The following is a 21,998-nucleotide window of genomic DNA, read 5'->3' as shown; positions in this document are numbered from 1 at the left end:
CTCACTTATTGCACATGTTGAGTTTGTTTCTAAACCTCAGTGCTTTTCTCAATGCTATCCTTTCCTCTCTATTTTCTCAGCCAAAATCTCATAATTAGGGCACTGCAGGCATATTACTTTTGCATCCACATCCGATCCGCAATCCACAAAAAAGATCCAGAGATGCAAATATCTGCGGGTATAAAGCGGATATCCAGAGATTTGCAGGGCTCTACTCATAATTTCACATCTTGATTACTCCAACCTCTCTTCTCTGGCCATCAAGGATGCAATCTTGCTCTCTTCATGTGTCTTCAGAATGCTGCTCCTAAAATCACCATTTTGGCTTATTACTATGACTGCATCAGCACCCTCTTGGAGCCCCGCTACTGGCTCCCTCTTCACTTCCACATCCGATACAAACTCTTGTCTTTATATTTAGGGTCCTTCATAATTTATTCCCACCCAGCCTAGATGACCTAGTAACCTATTATGTTATTGACCTCTGCTTTCTCCAGTATTCCCAGGCACCCACCAGTTAGCGTCTCCCTTAAACACTTCTGCACTTTCTGCCAACTGTCCTTTATGGATGGGAAAAGCTCCCTGATTATATCCAAACAACCACTAGCTTATCTTCCTTCAAATCTCTCCAAAAGACTCACCTGTGCCAGAATAGCTACAAAACCCAGCCTGCTTATCATGGCTGAATGGGTGACAAGCTGTGCCTATTTCTCTTCCTCTTTTTTTTCCTTTTCCTTTCTTCCCTACCTGTCATCCCAATTAAAAAATAAACAAACAAAGCCTACAATACATGAAACAAAAGTACTTTAAAACACAGCTGTTTCAATAACCATTGTGGCTCAGTTGAACTTTCGCAGCACTCAAAGTGGCCCTAGTGGCACTTCAGTGAACGGGCCAGTTGCCTCTTCATGTGACAGAGGCCAGAACTCAAAGAGGGAAAGAGGGTGGGAAGGGAGGAGTAGTAGCCAGAGCGAAAAGGCTGAGATAATGAGAAGGGCAACTGGAGAATCAGGAGATAAGAAAGAAAGAAGGTAGAAAGAGCCAGTTTTTCAAAGACATTTAGGCATCTAAGGATGCAGATAGGCACCTTTTGGGATTTTCAAAAATGCCTATTCACCTAATTCCCATTGAAATCAAAGGGAAGAAGGGAGTGGGATGGGGTATAATAATTTATGTATCAATTGTAAAGCTTTTTAGGGATACTTGAGAAAGAGCTGTGCTTATAAATATAAGATATTACATTTAATAGTGATATAATTTTGAATTGCCTTGCTTTTGTTGGTTTGTGTCACATCTTTAGGGATTTTTTTAGCATGCCACAGTTTTAGTTGCAAATATATCTAAACACAGTTCTATTAATTATTTAAAAATAAACAATTGTGCATAGGGAGTTGATGTAGAGGGTTTTGAATTCTTTTGTTGTATAATTTTTACTTAAGTGGGAACTTAAAAAGAATATCTACAGGTAAAGGGTTTTAAAATATTTCTAGATTTTTATCCAAGTAAATTGGCCTATGGAATTGAGAACTTTAAGAGCCTCTCAATGGATATTTCTGTGCAATTTAAAAGAAAAGCTGTTTGCATCACATGTTAGTTGAAGTTTTCAAGGACATATTATTTCAAAATTGATATGTCTTTACTGAATTATATTTTCAGTAAACATTTATCAACAGAAAGCATATGTAGTAATTGCAGTCTAACCAAAGTATCCTAAATCTGACTCATGAAAGTATTCAGGTATAGAAGGAATATGTCTTTTGAAGGGAACAGTAAGTCAAGGATTTAAATCAAATAAACATTTCCACAACGTATACAAAATATATCCTATGTAATTATCCTGAAGTACATAAATGTTAACCTACTTCTACTAAGCTCATCAGTTTTTGAAAGCCATAATGAAAAATGTTGACTTAACAGGTGTACAATTTCTTAGAACAAAATGCCTTCAGGGGAAATCTGCAGAGGGGTTCATTTTGCAGCATCAGAGCTGACTTGTCATATTAATAGCCTGCACCCGCCTGTGAAAGCCTAAAAATGGAATTGCAGTACTCCATGTTGTACAAAAGGACATTGTGCAAGAGACTGAAAAGCTGCAGTACTGAACAATCATACACACATTTCCAGCAGAAAATATCAAATTCTTCAAAATTATATCAAAATTTAGGTTTTTGAATGACACCCTTTTAGTATTCAGCATTATTTTAATACTTACTTTTCACTTTATTTTTAGACTTTCATTCTGATTTGCAGTACTGTTGCATAATATTTTTAAATCAGTAGACAGAAAATATATTAATAGGCATTAAATACAGTATTTCTCTCAAGGTGGTCACGTAAATGACCTTCATTATGATATCTCTCTGTTACATAGGTTGATTTTGTGCACAAACATATTATATTTTAAGCAGATTTTCCTTTTAAGGTTAGCCCATTATGATTTTACTTTTCAATTACTATTTTAGTAGGCTTATTTAAATATCAGATAATTTTCAAGCCGGTTTCATTTAAGGCTGTCGATTAATCACACTTAACTCACGCGATTAACTCAAAAATATTACTCTCGATTAATCGCAGTTTTAATCTCACTGTTAAACAGTAGAATACCAATTGAAATTTATTAACTATTTTGGATGTTTTTCTACATTTTAAAATATATTTATTTCAATTATAACACAGAATACAAAGTGTACAGTGCTCGCTTTATATTATTATTTTATTACAAGTATTTGCACTGTAAAAATGATAAACAAAAGAAACAGTATTTTTCAATTCACCTCATTCAAGTACTATAGTGTGATCTCTTTATTGTGAAAGTGCAACTTACAAATGTAGGGATTTTTTGTTACAGAACTGAACTCAAAAACAAAACAATGTAAAACTTTAGAGCCTACAAGTCCACTCAGTCCTACTTCTTGTTCAGTCACACTAAGAGAAACGAGTTTGAATACATTTACAGGAGATAATGCTGCCCGCTTCTTATTTACAATGTCACCTGAAAGTGAGAACAGGCATTTGCATGGCACTTTTGTAACTGGCATTATAAGGTATTTACGTGCCAGATATGCTAAACATTCGTATGCCCCTTCATACTTCAGCCACCATTCCAGAGGACATGCTTCCATGCTGATGATGCTCATCAAAAAAACAATGTGTTAATTAAATTAGTGAGCAAACTCCTTGGGGGAGAATTGTATGTCTCCTACTCTGTTTTACCGTCATTCTGCCATGTATTTCGTGTTATAACACATGTTGTTCGTTTTAAGAACACTTTCACTACAGATTTGACAAAACACAAAGAAAGTACCAATGTGAGATTTCTAAAGATAGCTACAGCACTCAAACCAAGGTTTAAGAATCTGAAGTGCCTTCCAAAATCTGAGAGGGATGAGGACATGCTTTCAAAAGTCTTAAAAGAGCAACACTCCGATGCAAAAACTACAGAACCCGAACCACCAAAAAAGAAAATCAACCTTCTGCTGGTGGCATCTGACTCAGATGATTAAAATGAACATGCATCAGTCCGCACTGCTTTGGATTGTTATCAAGCAGAACCCGTCATCAGCATGGATGCATGTTCTCTGGAATGGGGGTTGAAGCATGAAGGGACATATGAATCTTTTGCACATCTGGCACGTAAATATCTTGCTACACCGGCTACAACAGTGCCATGAGAAAGCCTTTTCTCACTTTCAGGTGACATTGTAAACAAGAAGAGGGCAGCATTATCTCCTACAAATGTAAACAAACTTGTTTTTCTGAGTGACTGGCTGAACAAGAAATAGGACTGAGTGGACTCATGGGCTCTAAAGTTTTACATTGTTCTGTTTTTGACCGCAGTCATCTTTTGTACATAATTCTACATTTGTGAGTTTAACTTTCATGATAAAGAGATTGCACTACAGGACTTGTATTAGGTGAATCAAAAAATAGTGTTTCTTTTGATTTTTACAGTGCAAATATTTGTAATAAAAATAAATAGAAAGTGAGCACTGTATGCCCTTTGTAAGTGAAGACTTTGTATTCTGTGTTGTAATTGAAATCAATATATTTGAAAATGTAGAAAACATCCAAAATATTTAAATAAATGGTATTCTACTATTGTTTAACAGTGCGATTAATTGCGATTAATTTTTTTTAATCGCTTGACAGCCCTAGTTTCATTATATTATCCAGGTTTAATTTGTTTTCTTTCTTTGACATATATTCATGAATGGACTACCCCAAAGTTCCAGTCTTTTTGTCAGAGTTCTGCTGCAGGGATCAGAGTTCTTATAAAACCTTCAGGTGGCATACAGTACTTCTAGGGCTTTAGGTTTTTAATTTACCATTTTATGATGATTTATTTGTTGTCTTACAGCAGCATCTAGCAGCCCCCAGCAAGACTGGGTCCGTGCAGTGCTAGGTGCTGAACAAATGGAAAAGGTCCCTGCCTTTACATGCTAAGTAGACCAGACAGACATAGGGTGTGAGGGAAAACAGAGTCACAGAAGTCTTGCCCAAGGTCAGACAGCCAGTCAGTGGAATAGCGAGGAATAGAACCCAGTTCACCTGAGTCCTAGATTACTGACACCAATATAGAGCTCTTCCTAGCCATGACTAATGGCCTCCTTGATCTAGCTGTTTCCTTTGCCACAGTTGACTGTTTCAGTGCTACAGTCAGTTCTCTTGACTCTTCATTTTCTTCATACTTCTCTGACCACTACTTCACCACAATGCCTGAGTGGTTCCTCATCCCTTCGCCACAATCTGCCCGTGTTTCCGGCAGTGATGTTGTTGGCCTTTCCTCTTCACCCTCTATATTCTTTTTGTGAATAACCTCATTCACTCCCATATTTCTGTTACCTTTTCTACAGTGATAACTCACAAAACTACCTCTCTCATTTACCCCTCCCCCCCACCCCCCCAGCCATCTTGCCTCTCTGACATCTTCACTGGTATCTCAAACTCAATAAAGTGAAAACTGAACTTGTCCTCTTTTCTCCCAAATGCTTCTCCTTCACAGTTACTGCTTTTATTATGTCTGTGGCACAAACTGACCACCTCAGTATTGGATTTGACTTTTGTCTATTCTTTTGAATCCATGCTCTTGGCAAATCCTGTCATTTCTTTCTCTACCCCTTCTCTGAGCTATCCTCAGTCATGCCATAAAACCTTTTTATATATGTACAGGACATCTGTCACCACAGCTGCTGCAAACTCATCCTCTTCTGATGTGCCCAACATTGCATCATGCCCCTTCCAGTCTAATCTGTATAAACGGATGCAAGTGAAATAATCTTCTCTTACATCACTCTGACTGTGTTACATTAGCACTTTGCTGCTGTCCTCTTTCCTTCCACATCAGATTTAAGCATAAAACTCTTCATGATTCTGCCCCGCCGACAATTCTGCTCTTATTTCCTCCTTTTTCCCTACTATCTACAGTTCTCCCAATTTGAAAAACTGAACATCCTTTTGTATCCTTCCCACACCCTCATCTCCATGCCTTCTTCCTTTCTTTTATTCATTGTGAACCAAATATCTACCCTCTCTTCATTCAAATCCATCCTTTGGGCTTGATTCATAACTGCATACAATTGGAGTAATGCATTGGTGAAGCAGAACCTTATTTGCAAAGCTTTCAGAAATAATCAACCACATATAAGATGACTGATTAAGCAGTTCAGAGTGTGTTTGTTTTAAAAAAGATTGGACTCTGTTGTGATAGTTTATATTGCATCTGCCCTGTATTGTCTATTTCTAATTTAGATTGTAAACACTTTGGGGCAGGGACTATATCTTTATTTTTGTACAAAGCAGAGCTTTGTACTTATGGGTCTTAAATAACCTGTAATGATGATAAAACTATAGGGGCTCCCAAAAACCTCAACCCCAGTGTATCCGAGACCCATTTTTAAATAAGCAGTTTAATCCTGTTCACAGGACAGGCAAGAAATCCATCTAATAAGTGATGCAAATATTCATCTCCTTATTAAAACTCAGGGTCCTGCTTCCTGTAGCACGGTCTATAGTGGGGTGATTTCTGTTCGCTTTGGAAGTGTGAGGGAAGATTCTATGATGGGTCACCAAGGTAGCTAGAGACTGGGAAGAGAGATTCTGTGCTTTAACAGGAAACTCAAAATCACTACAGAATGGATGGAAAATAGAATGAATGGGAAATATTTATATATATGGTATTCAAATAACTTTCTGTTTTGTTTTTGGTTCATTCAGGGCAGCACAATTACCTATGTGCAGGAAGAAATGACTGTATTATTGATAAGATTCGAAGGAAGAACTGCCCAGCTTGCCGATTACAGAAATGTCTACAAGCTGGAATGAATTTAGGAGGTAAGCATACCATTTATAGTTCTTTATTTTAATTTGTTAGGCAAAAATATTTTTAACATGCTGCTTTTTACATACATAGCTGCATAATCTCAAACCTTTCAGGTTGAATTACACTGAGAGAAATGCACAAAAGTTAATAAACCCTACTGTCATTCTAAATCAGTTTTTGGGAGATATGTATTTTATGGCTCAGAACAAGAAGAGTGGGTGTTTGATGATGACAGTAATTTTAGTGGAGTTTCACTAAAGCTAGGAGTATGGAAGCCTCAAGAATTGTGTATGGGATTTTTTGTGATGATGGTGGGGAATGTTCTTGAGATCATTTAAAAACATTGTACACCTTAACAAAAGACAAGTTCTTGCAAAGTGATATCTCTCAGCTTTAATGTTAGTATCCATTCTAGTAAGGATTGAAGCATTTATATTGATAGATTAGTGCTGCCTAATTCATATTCAAATAACAGGACTCAAAACATTTTCTTCATAATATAATTACCACAGATATTCTGAAAATCATGTTGTTGTCATTGTCATCATGGCAAATCCCAAAGGGACTTGGCCTCCTTGCTGATTGAGCACTACCCAGATCGATCTCTGGCTAGGTCCTTAAAATGGTCTGACTGGATATTCAATGTATGTCCATCACTGGTGATCTTATCACTCTACCGAAGCTGCTGGTGTCCATGTGATCACTGGATGTGTAGTGGCATTCTTTGGTATACATATTTCGGAATTCATTAGTCTTCTGTTGCAATATATCCATACAAGACTGCCACTGAAACTGAACCTGTGCTGATGGAGGTGATTGGTGGGTTCTGCTTTCAGCATCCTCTTTTCTGATCTTTTCCTGCCACTTGATGTGGAGCAGCTGATGTAGATGATGAGAATCGAAAACATCAATCTAGTCTTCTTCAGGTTTTCTCAGTGCCTGAGTTTCACTTCTGTGCAACAGAGATGATATAACGGTAGTACTATAGATCTGCAGCTTCACAGCAACTTTGGTGTCACAGCATCCCAGTAGAGGCAACTGAAGGGCCCAAAACTGCTGCCTTACTAGTGTCTGCATCTTTCGAGCATCCTCCTGTACTGTCTATGACACTGCCCAAATGTTTGACAATAGCCAGCTGCTCAATGTTCTGTCTTGACAGGTTGACACTGAGGTGGTTATAATCAGGAGCTGGAGGCTGCTTGATGGTAATAGCCAGAGACTTTGTTTTATCTGGATTAATAACCAGACCAGTGTGCACTGTTTCTTGTTAAACCAGATCATCCATCAGCTGCAGTGATTCACTGAATATGATCGACATATTTGAAATCTTGAAGCAGTATGGTGTTCAGCTCAGTGCCACGGCAAGAGCTATCCCCTCAGTCTTGTCCATCAACCAATCGATGCCAATATCAAACTATGATGGTGAAAGAATGCAGCCTTGATGAATTCCTGTGGCAATAGGAAACCATGTTGTGTATCTGTGACTCAAACACAGCTTTCCATTCTATTATAGAGCTCTTCTATCAATGGCATTCCTGGGAAGATAGTGTCAAGTTGCTTCATCAGATCCTACAAACTTGCTCAATGCACTGAATCAAAGTCCTGACAGAAGTCAATAAAAAGTGGTGCACATGGCTTATTAAATTCAGCAGTATTTTCAAATAGCTGTCTCAAGGTAAAGATCAAATTGGCATTGGAACAATCAGTTCTTCTTCGAATAGCGTGCCCATGGTTGCTCTATTTCAGGTGTGGATGAGCCTCTCAAGCCCTTCATCAGAGTTTTTCCACTAGGAGTGTCTGTTCAGCCCACACATGCACCTTATGCCGCCTCCTCTGAGGAAGTGAAAGAGGTGTAACTGAATAGTAGGAAGAGGGCAACCTGTACTATTTATCTACAGAAATGGAAGAGATTCTCCCATTGGCTCTGCTCTCTTGCTCAGAGAAATAAACTCAATTTAATTTCTCACCATCTAATTTGAAGGAAAGATGAACCCCAAACACAAACTAAATCAAAGCTGCCTTATGTGTTGGACTTCCAAAGGAACTTATTTTCTAACCAAATAGGTTGTATGATTTGGACAGGGAAATCTATAGGAAAACTGCTTTAAATTCTAAATTGTAGTTCCCAGATATTGCTCTGGAGAACAAGGACCTCTCTTCCTAGGATTTGTAAAGAAATTGGGTCTCCTTTGTATCCCTCCTGATCTGCTGATCGGAATGAAAGAACCAAAACTGTTACTTAATAGGAGAACTCAAACTCTTCTTTGGTAGAAGAATTTTTAAAGCACATTACATTTTATGATGTAAAAGTTAGCTACCATCTTACTTCTTTCTTCATCTCTGTAATGGAAAACTTTTTTATAGCAAACAAAATTGACAGAATAATGGAAAATCCAGGGTAGATGTTCCACATTTTTCTGCAATAAATGCAGCGAGTTTTTGCAGAACCTCATGTATTTTGCTGATCTTTTTTGACACCATTGGTCTTTTTTCCCAAAAAATATTTTTTCCGGTGTTTACAGTAATACAGACTGTTGTGTGTGTATTTTGAGCATGTACATTTTATAGTGTGTTCAGACATTTTTTTAAAATGTAGTACTTTGATTTATGTTAAAGCACCCATGCCCTGTTTTGGCACCTTTTACAAATGTATCTAAAACAATGCTTATAAAAACGAACAGATCTTTGCATGAAGACTCACCAAAGTTAGTAGAGCTATTTTATCATTTACCTTCTTTTATATGATGAAAATTGTAACATCATCCATTCTCCTTTTATATTCTGATGGTCTTTGGACAATTATTCATCAAGTCACCACATAATGATTTCTTCAGTGAGGTTATTTACTTCATAAGTCTGTCTGATTTTATGAGAAGGGGCGATAATTGGTAGTTGCTACAAAAGTTAAAGTAGCTAAATGTTAACATAGTCCAACCCTCTCCTTCACAGATCTCTCTCTCTCCCTCTCCCTGCAACAAGTACTGCTTTGAACCTTTTCCGGACCCATTATTTGTTTGGGGTTGTTTTTTTTTTCTTTTGCTTCTAATGCTGTATGTTAGTCTTAATTATTGGAAGACATTCAGATGAAGCAACTGTGTTAAAAATGTATGCTGGCCCATTTTTTAGTCTGCTTTTTTCCAAGATACTGTAGTTAATTTTCAATTAATTATGGGCCAGAAAGATTTAATCAGTTCTGAAGTTTTCTTCCTGAATATACTATGGTACAGGCCCAAAATACTCTTCTTGCTTGAATCCTATCAGAAAGTTATAAGGTAGGCTGAGGTCTATTGAGATTTGTCCCTTGCAACAACAAGGATTTGATGGTCTTAAAGCTTATTGAAATATTGTTAATATATTTAAGATAAATAGAATTGATTGTCAATTTTCAAATGATTTACCATTCTGGCTGTGGAGACTACAAATCTTATATAAAGAATACATAGGTAAGTTAGGCCCTGATCTTATATTCACTTACATATGTGATGACTTCATCCATGGGATTCTGTTACTCTGTTAGGTCTACTTACTGAAGTATTCTTAATGTATTCAAGATAATCTGAAAAAAAGATTGGATCAGGTTATTGATAACATGATAAGTCTTTCACTTCTTTGTCTGGATCTAAATTACACTCTGATTTAAAATGGTGGTCTATGTGGTCTCAATTCAGTTCTTAGTGCATAGGTGTTATCCTTTCCCCAAAATTATCATCCTTACATTTGGCATGAATTGTCACCCTTCATAGAAGTATGATTATAAAGTCCAATGTATATGGAGACTGAACAATTTTTTTTTTTTTTACCCATAGAATAATATCTCCAGGTCATAGTTAAGGCATGCTGAACAAACAGTGTGAAAAATATTTGTGCTGCTGGCTTTGTATTAATTCTCTGAATACTTCATTAAGTTTTAACTGGAAAAAAAAGACATACAGGTATTTATTAGGGCTGATAGGAAAATAGTAATTATTTTCTGTGGAAAAATTCAAAAGAAAACACTTTCAGTTTTTGGAGAAGGAGAAAAAGAAATGGGGGGAGAAGTGAAACTTTTTAAAGTTGAAAACCAAGAAAAGTTTCAGGTTTCTATTTTTTGTTGAAAAATTTCTCCCAAAATGAAAAATATCTGCAAACATTTCATTTTGATCAAAAACCCTGTATATTTCCATCATATAGTATATGAGTTGATCCCACCATGAACTTATACCTAAAGTTACTCTGCATATTAGTGCCCACCATTACACATGGAGCGTTTTCTCAAGGGAAGTGGTAAAAAACCCATTATGCATTTAAAACTTTAGACTTCACAAAACACTAGGAAATCTAGTTCCTGTAGAGGGAACAATCCTGCATTAGCAGGGAGATGGACTAGTTGGCCAACTACATCTTTTCCATCTTTAATTTCCATAATTCCGCCTAAATGTTTCATAAGAGTTGCCTGCTTTTTCCAAGTCCTAAACTATACAATGTGGAATTAACTGTGTCTGTGTGTGTGTCTGTGTCAGAGAGAGAGAATTACCTCTAATTTGAGCCTTTTTTCATTAAACAAAACTTTCATAGCTATTCCAAAGTATTAGTGGTTTAATTTGAACATGCAGATTAATCTGATTTAGCATAACTATATGTTAGAATGGAAAAAGTTACAGAAACTAAATATGCAATCAGTTTTTTGCCCTTATGTAATGTACAGTTTTAAATTTAACAAAAATGTACCCGAGCATATTACCAAATACTTTTTCACCTGAATTATGAACACCTTAGTTTTGTCATTTATATTTGGATTTATTTAGGTAATTTAATTTTCAGTGACTCTATCTTTTATTTCCAAACTGAAATGAAAAATTTACTAGAATCAGGTTTATCCCTATTTTCCAAATGCAAATTAGTCTAATTTGCAAAAGAAGACACAAGAAGATTGCATGGTTTAAAAAAAGCAACAACCTTATGTTCCATGAGAAAGTTGTATTTTGTTAAATTTTAGGCTGTTTTGTTGTTTTTAACATTTACCAATTTTCAGATGCTCGTTAGTTGTGCTTCACATGATGTGTATATTACTTTACCTGTTTTAGCTCAGTAAACACATTCAGGTTTCACAGAAATCAAACCAGTTATGGTGTTTAATTTTAAAATCTGAGACATTTCTCTTGACAAAAAAAGAAATAAGAAAATCAATGATCATGTTCATTCAATGTTGTCATTTGGGAGGGCATGTTCAGTTTGTAATGTAATTTTGAATCTTTGTAGCCTGCAACCATACTACCTTGTGCTGTGATCCTGTCAGATCTCATAAAGAGAGGCCATCTCTTGGATGATATGTAAACTAAATTCTTTGGTCCTTTTCCTATGCTTGCCCTTCTTATTTCATCATCAGCAAAAACAATAATAATAATAATTGGTACAAACCTTTAGAAGGCACCTTTTGCCAGTCAAAATCTTCTCCCCTGGATCTTGTTTACATTGTTAGAACCACTTTTCCTGCTACTTCACTTTCTGATGTACTCCATGTGAGTAGATGCTCTTCCTCCCCAAATCATTCTGACACTCTACTTCTTCAAATGGCAGGAATTCAGGCATCCAGAACTTGATTACCTAGAAAGGTATAACCATATTTGTAGCTATTTACTATGCATATTTGTGATGTTTTAGCTCTTCTAGAAGAGACAACAGAAGATAATTACAAACACATTTACCTACTGGAGCTGTTAAGAAGGTATTTAGAGAATGATGGCAACAAATCAAGATTTTGGGGAAATGCTGACATCTGACCTTTAACTGATGAGCAAATTATCCATTTTTAAACTAATTTTGAGGAAACTATCTTCTGCACTTTACATTTTCTTTCTCTAGTTTTATTTGACTTATTGCAGCACAGGAAAATACATTACAATACTATATAAACCAAAAGTATAAATATAATATGTTAAAGCATACATACCAATGTTTATGTGACCTATCAAAACTCCATTAACTGCTATCTGTCAGTAATGACACAAAAACCCTCGTAAAGACTCAGTTTCATGAGACAAAAGTTAGTCTTTTTATATCTTGATATCAATCTCATAACTGTATGAATTAATCCATGCCCTCCTCCTCCATCTATGAGGTTGCTCTTTTGGGGAAACTAAGGTACTAGAAACTCCAAAAGAGCCCTTTGCTCTTTTTCCTGAGAGAGAGCTCTTACTGCCGCTTTGGGTTTTGCACAATTTAAATTGATCTAAATAGTGCAGTGGCTCCTTCTACCAATGTCACAACCAAAATATATTGTTCATACATTGTTTCTTAGCAGTGTATGTGCATTATTTCAAGTTGTGTTAACTTTGCTTTCATTTTTTTAACCCAAATTACTGTAATGCAATGTTTCAGAGTAACAGCCGTGTTAGTCTGTATTCTCAAAAAGAAAAGGAGTACTTGTGGCACCTTAGAGACTAACCAATTTATTTGAGCATGAGCTTTCGTGAGCATCCGATGAAGTGAGCTGTAGCTCACGAAAGCTCATGCTCAAATAAATTGGTTAGTCTCTAAGGTGCCACAAGTACTCCTTTTCTTTTTGTAATGCAATGATTTTTCAAGTTACTGCATTCTTTCCACAAGGAAGAGCTGTAGAGTACACTGGTAAATAGGAGTGGATGGTAAACATTAGAATGGTAATTGACTAATTTATGGCAATCTAGTACTTGGGTTTTGCTTCTAGTTCTAGTATTTGATGAACATGTGTAATGATGTATTTAATATACAATGCAAAACTCCAAAAACACTAAATGTGACACATAATTTATGAATGAATAAATAAATAGTAATAGATTAATTATATGAATATCTGAACAAGAATGATTTAAGCCTGGCTTTCAGGAAAGATAACATTTTCTTTCTCGGACAGTTATTTTTAAATTCTTTGCATATTAGATTGCCATTTTAAAATGTAGTCAATGCATCTCTCTTGGTATTGATGAAAGTTCGTAGAAAGACACTTCATATACTAAAAATATTAGCACATTTGCACTGTGTCTGTTTTGCTGTTTTTTCCAAGATATCATATTTGGGCAGAATCTTCAGACTTCTAGCCAATTCTTATTAAGCTTTTTTGGATAAAGCTTTTTAATTTTTATTTTACCAGGAAACTACTAATTGGCAGTTGGTAAAAGTTGTTCCCTCACAGAGTAGTATCCTATGAAGCTGTTATTTGTCAATTAATCATCACTTTGACGATTGCTAAAATGTAAGCAAATGCATTAGACTTTTTTTCTGACAACCTAAATATTCCTGTAAAAGTGTCTTTGGAAATAGGCTTTTTTTACACTGTAGCATCAGTTGCAAACAACTCCCCAACATTAAGATCTGTATAAGTAGGGGCATAGCGAGCAGATTGAGGGACGTGATCGTCCCCCTCTATTCGACATTGGTGAGGCCTCATCTGGAGTACTGTGTCCAGTTTTGGGCCCCACACTACAAGAAGGATGTGGATAAATTGGAAAGAGTCCAGCGAAGGGCAACAAAAATGATTAGGGGTCTGGAACACGACTTATGAGGAGAGGCTGAGGGAACTGGGATTGTTTAGTCTGCAGAAGAGAAGAATGAGGGAGGATTTGATAGCTGCTTTCAACTACCTGAGAGGTGGTTCCAGAGAGGATGGTTCTAGACTATTCTCAGTGGTAGAAGAGGACAGGACAAAGAATAATGGTCTCAAGTTGCAGTGGGGGAGGTTTAGGTTGGATATTAGGAAAAACTTTTTCACTAGAAGGGTGGTGAAACACTGGAATGCGTTACGTAGGGAGGTGGTGGAATCTCCTTCCTTAGAAGTTTTTAAGGTCAGGCTTGACAAAGCCCTGGCTGGGATGATTTAACTGAGGATTGGTCCTGTTTTTGAGCAGGGGGTTGGACTAGATGACCTCCTGAGGTCCCTTCCAACCCTGATATTCTATGATATCTAATACCTGGCTATACCTAATACATGAATTCAAAATAAGTTACCTTCCGTGTGGCCATTTGTTATGGTGACCAGATGTCCCGATTTTGGGGTCTTTTTCTTATATAAGCTCCTATTACCTCCCCAGCCCCTGTCCCGATTTTTCATACTTGTTGTCTGGTCACCCTACCATTTGTTTTCCTTTTTTAATTTAAGCTGTGGTTTAGTACACCTTAGTGCACTGACTATATATATTTTAACTTCCAACTGAAGGCCAAATACTGTCTCCCATGCCAATCCTGAGTAAAAAAGAGGAGAAAAGGAAGTCGTTTTATAAATATTGTTCTATCAATATATCTACGTATAAAATTTTTTTAAACCTAAAAATGGAGGTCTGCAAAAATTTTCCCTTGGAATGTTCAGGTATAAAATAATGTGTATTGGAAGTAAATCATAACTATCCATAAATAACACTATCACAGTCATGAGGGACCTATGTGGTGTTTGAGGGGAACAGAATCTGGACCTTTGCAAGAACATTATCACTTATACTGCATCTTGTGGCTGTAAAAGCAGCTGACAGAACTCTAGAAGCTGCCTATACAGCGGTTTTGGTCAATGGATCTATATATTGCTGGTTTACTGACCCCAGATCTCTCTGCCTGCCCCACAGGCAGGCTGACACTGAACAATAATGCAGAGAATGGAGATTTCTTTCAAGCAGCTTCTCCACTGCCTCTCACTGTACAGTGGAACTCTATCAGTTCTTTTGATTTTTCAGGCACTGTAAAAGGAGGCAGGATTTGCCCCCAAGTACACAGTGGTTCTGTATCTGCTTGAGAAAGTATGAAAATTTAGTTAAAGAAAGAGAAATATAGTAATAAACTAGAACTGCTAGTCAAACAAAATATCTAAAAACTAGGACACCTGTTATTTAACTACAGAGTCCAGAGTAACTAGAAACCAAGACAACACCAATTATTTAATTACAGAATTGTTTAACCACAGTTCCAGAGTGTGTATCCAGTAATACTCATTTAACAATCACTGTTGGCAACTCCACTGTTATCCTAATCCTTTGGGCTCACAGCATTGGTATAATTTTCTACTCCTCTCCTTCCTTCTCTCATGCTGAAGCTCTGCCTAAATTCTTCTACTTCTTTACTTTCCTTTTTTTTTTAACATATACTCCACTTTTTCTTTTCCCCCTCTTTTTTCCCCCTATGGCTTTTCTCTCTGTGTTCTTTTCACTCTGTCTTGTATTTCACCACCTCTTTTCTTAAACCTTTTTCTAAAGTAGAGCAGCATGCCTTTCCCCTTCATTCTGTATTTCTTCTCTCTTCCCTTTGTCCTCATTATTTTTTGTGTCCTATTCTCAATCTTTCACCTGTTCTGTAGTCATTTCCATCTTGTTTTCCCCTTTCTTTGGTCCCTCTCCTGATAAGTTCTCCTCTTCTCCAGATCCACCCACTACACTGCTTTGTAGTCTCTCCCTTTTCCTTATCCCAATTGCCTGCTTCTCTGGTAAATCCCCCTAAGTTTCTTGTGGCAGTAAATCTGGTTGGTTTGTTGATTATGTAAGTCAGGCAGTTGTTTAAGAAGTCTAACAAGCACTATTAAGTGGGGCTATAGGAAGAGAGTCTGACATCTGTGGCAGTGTGTTGCTGTAAAGCTGTTTGTGCCTCCCTCTCCTTTTTCCGAAAAGACTGTGATGGTGCATTACTGTTGACTAAAATGTTTTTTTGCAGGATTTGGGTGAGGCTAAGATTCTCCTAGCCATGGTTAGCTTAGTCCTTGTATTCCAGCAGAATTTAAGATAAGATAAATGGAGCTCTAACCCTTTTGTGGTTATTTAAGGCAAAAAGCAGGGTAGGGGGAAAATTACAAGGGATCCACATCTAATATACTCTTAGATGTGTCTCAGAATGAAAAGAAAAAAGTAATCTATAGATTTGTAGACTAAAGAAATACAGCAAAACAAAATACTATACCATTGTAACACAACCAATTTAATCATATTAATACTGTCCAATATTTGTGTATGGTATTATCCAATAGTAGTAGCATGCTATTTTTCAGCATTTGTGTCTCACTGTTATATGATAAGTCAGTGGTGAAAATGAAAATTACTAATTTCAAGCATATATAAGGGTTCATTAGAATTCATATTACATAAATTAACATTCAACAATATGAAATACAACCTGTCTATCACCAAAATTATACTAAGTGCTTTACAGATCATAAGAAGACAAAACCCTAGCCCTCAAACTTTCAAGGCCCCGTTTTTCACCTACATTCCACAGGCCCAAAAGAGAGAGGCTGATGCCTGGGTACCAGCTCCCTGTTCAGTGCTGGCCTTCCAAACAATCATTTTAGGAAAATGTGGTCCATCCTTCTTGCCTGAGTTATAAGGCTGACGTGGGGGAGGGGAAGAAATATCTTCTGTCTTGTAGCTCTGACAATATTTTATACTACCTGCTAAAAGCAGGTTTAATACAATGTTTCTATTTTCCTTCTTCCCCAGAGCTTGCATAGGGATTCTGTATCTCATTTCCAGGCAGATGTTGATACTTAATTTAAGGATCTTTAGGATTAAGTCCTCCTTATATCCTCCAACTCATCAGGCTCCCTTACTTTAAGGATTCTCACATCTAGATTCAAAGTCTTCACATGGTTTTACAAATTCTCCAAACATCTCTCTTAGGGTATGTCTACACTACGAAATTAGGTTGATTTTATAGAAGTCGATTTTTAGAAAGTCGATTTTATACAGTCAATTGTGTATGTCCCCACTAAGTGCATTAAGTCCATGGAGTGTGTCCTCAATACCGTGGCTAGCATCAACTTACAGAGTGGTGCACTGTGGGTAGCTATCCCACAGTTCCCACAGTCTCCACTGCCCATTGGAATTCTGGGTTAAGCTCCCAATGCCTGATGGGGCAAAAACATTGTTGCGGGTGGGTTTGGGTACATGTCGTCAGTCGCCCCTCCCTTCCTTCCTCCCTCCGTGAAAGCAACAGCAGACAATCATTTTGCGTCTTTTTTCCTGGGTTACCCATGCGGACGCCATACCACGGCAAGCATGGAGCCCGCTTAGCTCACCGCTGCTGTTGTGAGCATTGTAAACACCTCGCACATTATCCTGGAGTGTGTGCAGAACTGGGCTAAGAGACGCCAGCACGAGGATGATTGTGATGAGGACATGGACACAGATGTTCCTGAAAACACGGACTGTGGCAATTGGGACATCATGGTGGTAGTGCGACTGGTTGATACAGTGAAACGCCAATTATGGGCCTAGCAAACAAGCATTGACTGGTGGGACCGTATAGTGTTGCAGGTATGGAATGATTCACAGTGGCTGCGAAACTTTCGCATGCGTAAGGCCACTTTCCTTGAACTTTGTGAGGTGCTTCCCCCCGCCCTGAAGGGAAGAAATACCAAGATAAGAGCTGCCCTGACAACTGAGAAGTGAGTGGCGATAGCCCTGTGGAAGCTTGCAATGCCTGACTGCTACCCGTCAGTCGGGAATCAATTTGGAGTGGGAAAGTCCACTGTGGGGACTGCTGTGATCCAAGTAGCCAGTGCAATCACTGACGTTCCGCTATCAAGGGTAGAGACTCTGGATGGCTTTGCTGTAATGGGGTTCCCTAACTGTGGTGGGATGATAGACAGAATGCATATCCCTATCTTGGCATCGGACCACCTTGCCAACCAGTACGTAAACTGCAAGGGGTACTTCTCAATGGTGCTGCAAGCACTGGTGGATCACAAGGGATGTTTCACCGACATCAACATGGGATGGTTGGGAAAGGTGCATGACGCTCGCATCTTTAGGAACTCTGGGCTGTTCAAGCAGCTGCAAGAAGGGACTTACTTCCCAGACCAGAAGATTACCGTTGGGGATGTTGAAATGCCAATAGTTATCCTTGGGGACCCAGCCTACCCCTTGCTCCCATGGCTCATGAAGCCGTACACAGGCAGCCTGGACAGTAGTAAGGAGCAGTTCAACTGTAGGTTGAGCAAGTGCAGAATGGTGGTAGAATGTGCCTTTGGACGTTTAAAAGCTCACTGGCACTGTTTGCTGACTAGGTTAGACCTCAGCACAACCAACACTCCCGTTGTTATTGCTGCTTGCTGTGTGCTCCACAATATCTGTGAGAGTAAGGGGGAGACATTTATGGCGGGATGGGAGGTTGAGGCAAATCACCTGGTGGCCAATTTTGAACAGTCAGGCACCAGGGTGATTAGAAGAGCACAGCTAGGCGTGCTGCACATCAGAGAGGCTTTGAAAACCAGTTTCATGACTGGCCAGGCTACGGTGTGACAGTTGTGTGTGTTTCTCCTTGCTGCAAACCCGTCCCCTTTGTTGATTTTAATTCCCTATAAGCCAGCCACCCTCCCCCTTCGATCACAGCTGGCAAAGGAAATAAAGTAACTATGGTTTTGAAACCATGCATTCTTTCTTTATTAATTAAAAAAAAAAGTGAGATAACTGACAAGGTAGCCCAGGTGGGGTGGAGTGTGGGGAAGGACAAGGCCACATTGCTTATTGTAGCCACACTACAAATCAAAGCTGTTTGAATGACAGCCTTCTGTTGCTTGGGCCATCCTCTGGAGTGGAGTGGCTGGGTGCCCATAGCCTCTCCGACCCCCGCATTCTTGGGCGTCTGGGTGAGGAAGATATGGAACTTGGGGAGGAGGGCAGGCAGTTATAGAGTGGATGCAGTGAAGGGTCTGTGCTCTTGTTGACTTTCCTACAGCTCCAGCAGATGCTTCATCATGTCCGTTTGCTTCCACATTAACCTCAGCATTGCCTCCTGCCTCTGCTTTGCACGCTCACTTAATGATTTCGTGGCCTCTGCCGCTGAATACCTCCATGCATTAAGCTGTGCCCTATCAGTGTGGGAGGACTGCATGAGCTCAGAAAACATGTCATTGTGAGTGCGTTTTTTTTCACCTTCTAATCTGCAATAACCTTAGGGATGGAAATGATAGGGGGAGCATAGAAACATTTGCACCTGGGGAGAGAGAGAAAAAGGGAGAGTAAAATTTAAGATGATACATTTCTGAGAACAAAAGGGAGACTCTTTCACAGTGAATCGAGCAATTCACAGCAGACAGCACATGTGCTTTAGGTACAAGGTCGCATTTTGCCTTTTATATTGAGCATCTGCCGATATGGTGACACATCACAAATGGTTGGGCAACAGAATTCAGTTTCCAGGCAGCCATGGCAAGCCTTTTGGTACACGGGGTTGGCTTCTTACGCCTTCATAACACATGGGAATGGTTTCAAACTGTAGCGCCATCCTTTCCCAAAGCAAGCAATGCCAGTTGGGTTTAACGTTTAAAAGGAGGGGCTGCGGTTTTCATGTGGATGTGCAGCACACACCTCCCCTCATCCCACTGTGTGGCTATTCTCTGGCATGATCCTTCACCCCTCCCCCCACTGCATGGCTATTCTCTGGGATGATCCCTTCACTCCTCCCCCCACTGTGTGGCTATTCTCTGGGATGATCCATTCACCCCTCCCCCCACTGCGTGGCTATTTTCTGGGATGATCCCTTTTAGCCAAGCACAAACAACCCAGCATGAAAGGGGTTCTTTTACTGTTTCCCTACAAAAATTCCCCTATTTGAACCAGGTGGCCATGAATGATATCACTTTCCTGAGGCTAACACAGAAAGATAAAGACCAAATGTTGCTTGAAGGCGACCAAAACCCAGGACCATTCGCTGCCATGCTTTGTGCTGCAGTGATTCCAGACTACATGCTACTGGCTTGGCATGGTAAAGTGTCCTACCGTGGAGGACGAAATAAGCCCTCCTCAGAAACCTTCTGCAAAGGCTTTCAGAGTGCCTCCAGGAGAGCTTCATGGCGATGTTCCTGGAGGATTCCATTCCATCCCCAGACATGTTAACAGACTTTTCCAGTAGCTGTACTGGCCGCAAATGCATCCCAATTCTTCAGGGCAAATCAAACATTAAACACTATTGCTTTTAAACCCTGTACTGTAGTTACAAATGTGCACTCACCAGAGCTGCCTTCTCCAGCTTCAGGGTTGGGGATCCCGCCTTGGGAGGGTATTGGCTCCAGGGTGATGAAAAGATCCTGGCTGCCGGGAAGAACAGATTCACCACTTGCCTGCTGCGCATTCTCCTCCTCCTCTTCCTCATCCACAAAATCCTCCTCCCTGTTGTGTGAGACTCCCCCCTTGCAGGTGTCCACAGACAGTGGTGGGGTAGTGGTAGGGTCCCCCCCTAGAATGCCATGCAGCTGATCATAGAAGCGGCATGTATGGGAGTGACCTTTTGCCTCCTTTGCCTCCTTTGTCTTTTGGTAGGCTTGCCTGAATTCCTTAACTTTCACGCAGCACTGCTGTGTGTCCCTGTTGTGGCCTCTCTCCACCATGCCCTGTGCAATTTTGGCATATATATTAGCATTTCTTCTTTTGGTCGGAGTTCGGCCTGCACAGATTCTTCTCCCAGCAGTCAGATCCAGTGTCTCCCTTTCAGTCCATGCTGGAGCTCGTTTGTGATTCTGGGGAGACTGCATGGTCACCTGTGCTGCTGAGCTCGCCACGCTGACCAAACAGGAAAAGAAATTCAAAATTTCCCGGGGCTTTTTCTGTGTACCTAGCTAGTGCATTGGAGTTCAAAGTGCTGTCCAGAGTGGTAGCACTGGAGCACTCTGGGACAGCTCCCGGAGGCCAATACTGTCGACTTGCGTCCACACTTACCCAAATTCGACCCAGCAAGATAGATTTTAGCACTACTCCCCTCGCCCGGGAGGAGTACAGAAGTTGATTTTAAGAGCCCTTTAGGTCGACGGAACGGGGTTGGTTGTGTAGACGCATTCATTTTAAAATCGACCTATGTGCCTAAATTCGACCTAACCCCATAGTGTAGACCAGGGCTTAGGATAGTGGGCTTAGTCCTGCTCCTATAGAATTCAGCTGAAGTTTTATCATTGACTTCCATCAGATCAGGATTGGTCCTATTGATTTTAACTAGGCTCTCATTTAGTTTTATTTCTTTCTCCATTGTAAATATATTAGTGGTAATACCAGTAGATTTTATCCGTTTTAGTTTTATGTAAGTGGACATCCATTTTAGCTGAACATGTAACAAGTAGGGATGACTTTTCTGATATGATCTCTACCATGTTTCTCCACTTCAGAGAAGACTAGTATTGTAGAATATAAATGTTATTGTGTACTGCAGCAATACTTCTGCATATTATCCTCTTTTTCAACAAGAGCTGTGGATTCCTGTTGCTGTACTGCTGTCTGTAGCTTAGAAAAGTCAACATTATATGATTTTCCACGTCTTCCCCTCGTATTTTATTTTATATTTTGCATTCTGGTACCTAAGAATATTAGACATCTACAAATACTGATCTAACAAAAAACCTTTGTAAAACATTCAAGATGTTAAAGCCAGAGCCATTTGCAAGGCATCTTTCACCACACTTCCCCTTTCTTAATCTGTTTCAGAAAGCCTTAAGAATATAAGAATTTAGGAACTGCGGTACAGGATCAGAATTATGAAAATCTTGTCCTAACACTTAATAGTTAGAGATTGGCTTAAGCCCTAGAACATGAGGTTTTACGTCCTTTCCAAAACTTTTTTTTTGCATAGACTATTATAGCTTTTGATATTCCTATTATTCACATAAGTGTCCAATCACTCTTAGAATACAGATGCTGAATTTCTTGATATGAATTACGCACATGTTTCTAAAGAAAATAATTATAGGATTTGAGCTTTTGATTAG

General features: G+C 39.0%; 1 protein-coding gene across 12 annotated transcripts in view; it reads left to right on the top strand.

The window, feature by feature from the left end:
* Positions 1-21,998, top strand: part of NR3C2 (nuclear receptor subfamily 3 group C member 2) — a 280,863-nt gene that overhangs the window by 212,371 nt on the left and 46,494 nt on the right. For 11 of the 12 annotated variants that reach the window (XM_073341312.1, XM_073341313.1, XM_073341310.1 and 8 more), the window contains one exon: positions 6,214-6,330. The exons of the other annotated variant lie outside the window; for it this stretch is intronic. In XM_073341312.1, the coding sequence (XP_073197413.1) occupies positions 6,214-6,330 (117 nt within the window). The remainder of the gene's footprint in view (positions 1-6,213; positions 6,331-21,998) is intronic. 12 annotated transcript variants of the gene reach the window in all.

Source organism: Lepidochelys kempii, chromosome 4 (assembly GCF_965140265.1).
Source record: "Lepidochelys kempii isolate rLepKem1 chromosome 4, rLepKem1.hap2, whole genome shotgun sequence".
NCBI lineage: Eukaryota > Metazoa > Chordata > Testudines > Cheloniidae > Lepidochelys > Lepidochelys kempii.
The sequence above is the reverse complement of the archived record's forward strand: the minus strand, read 5'-3'. Positions and strand labels throughout refer to the sequence as shown.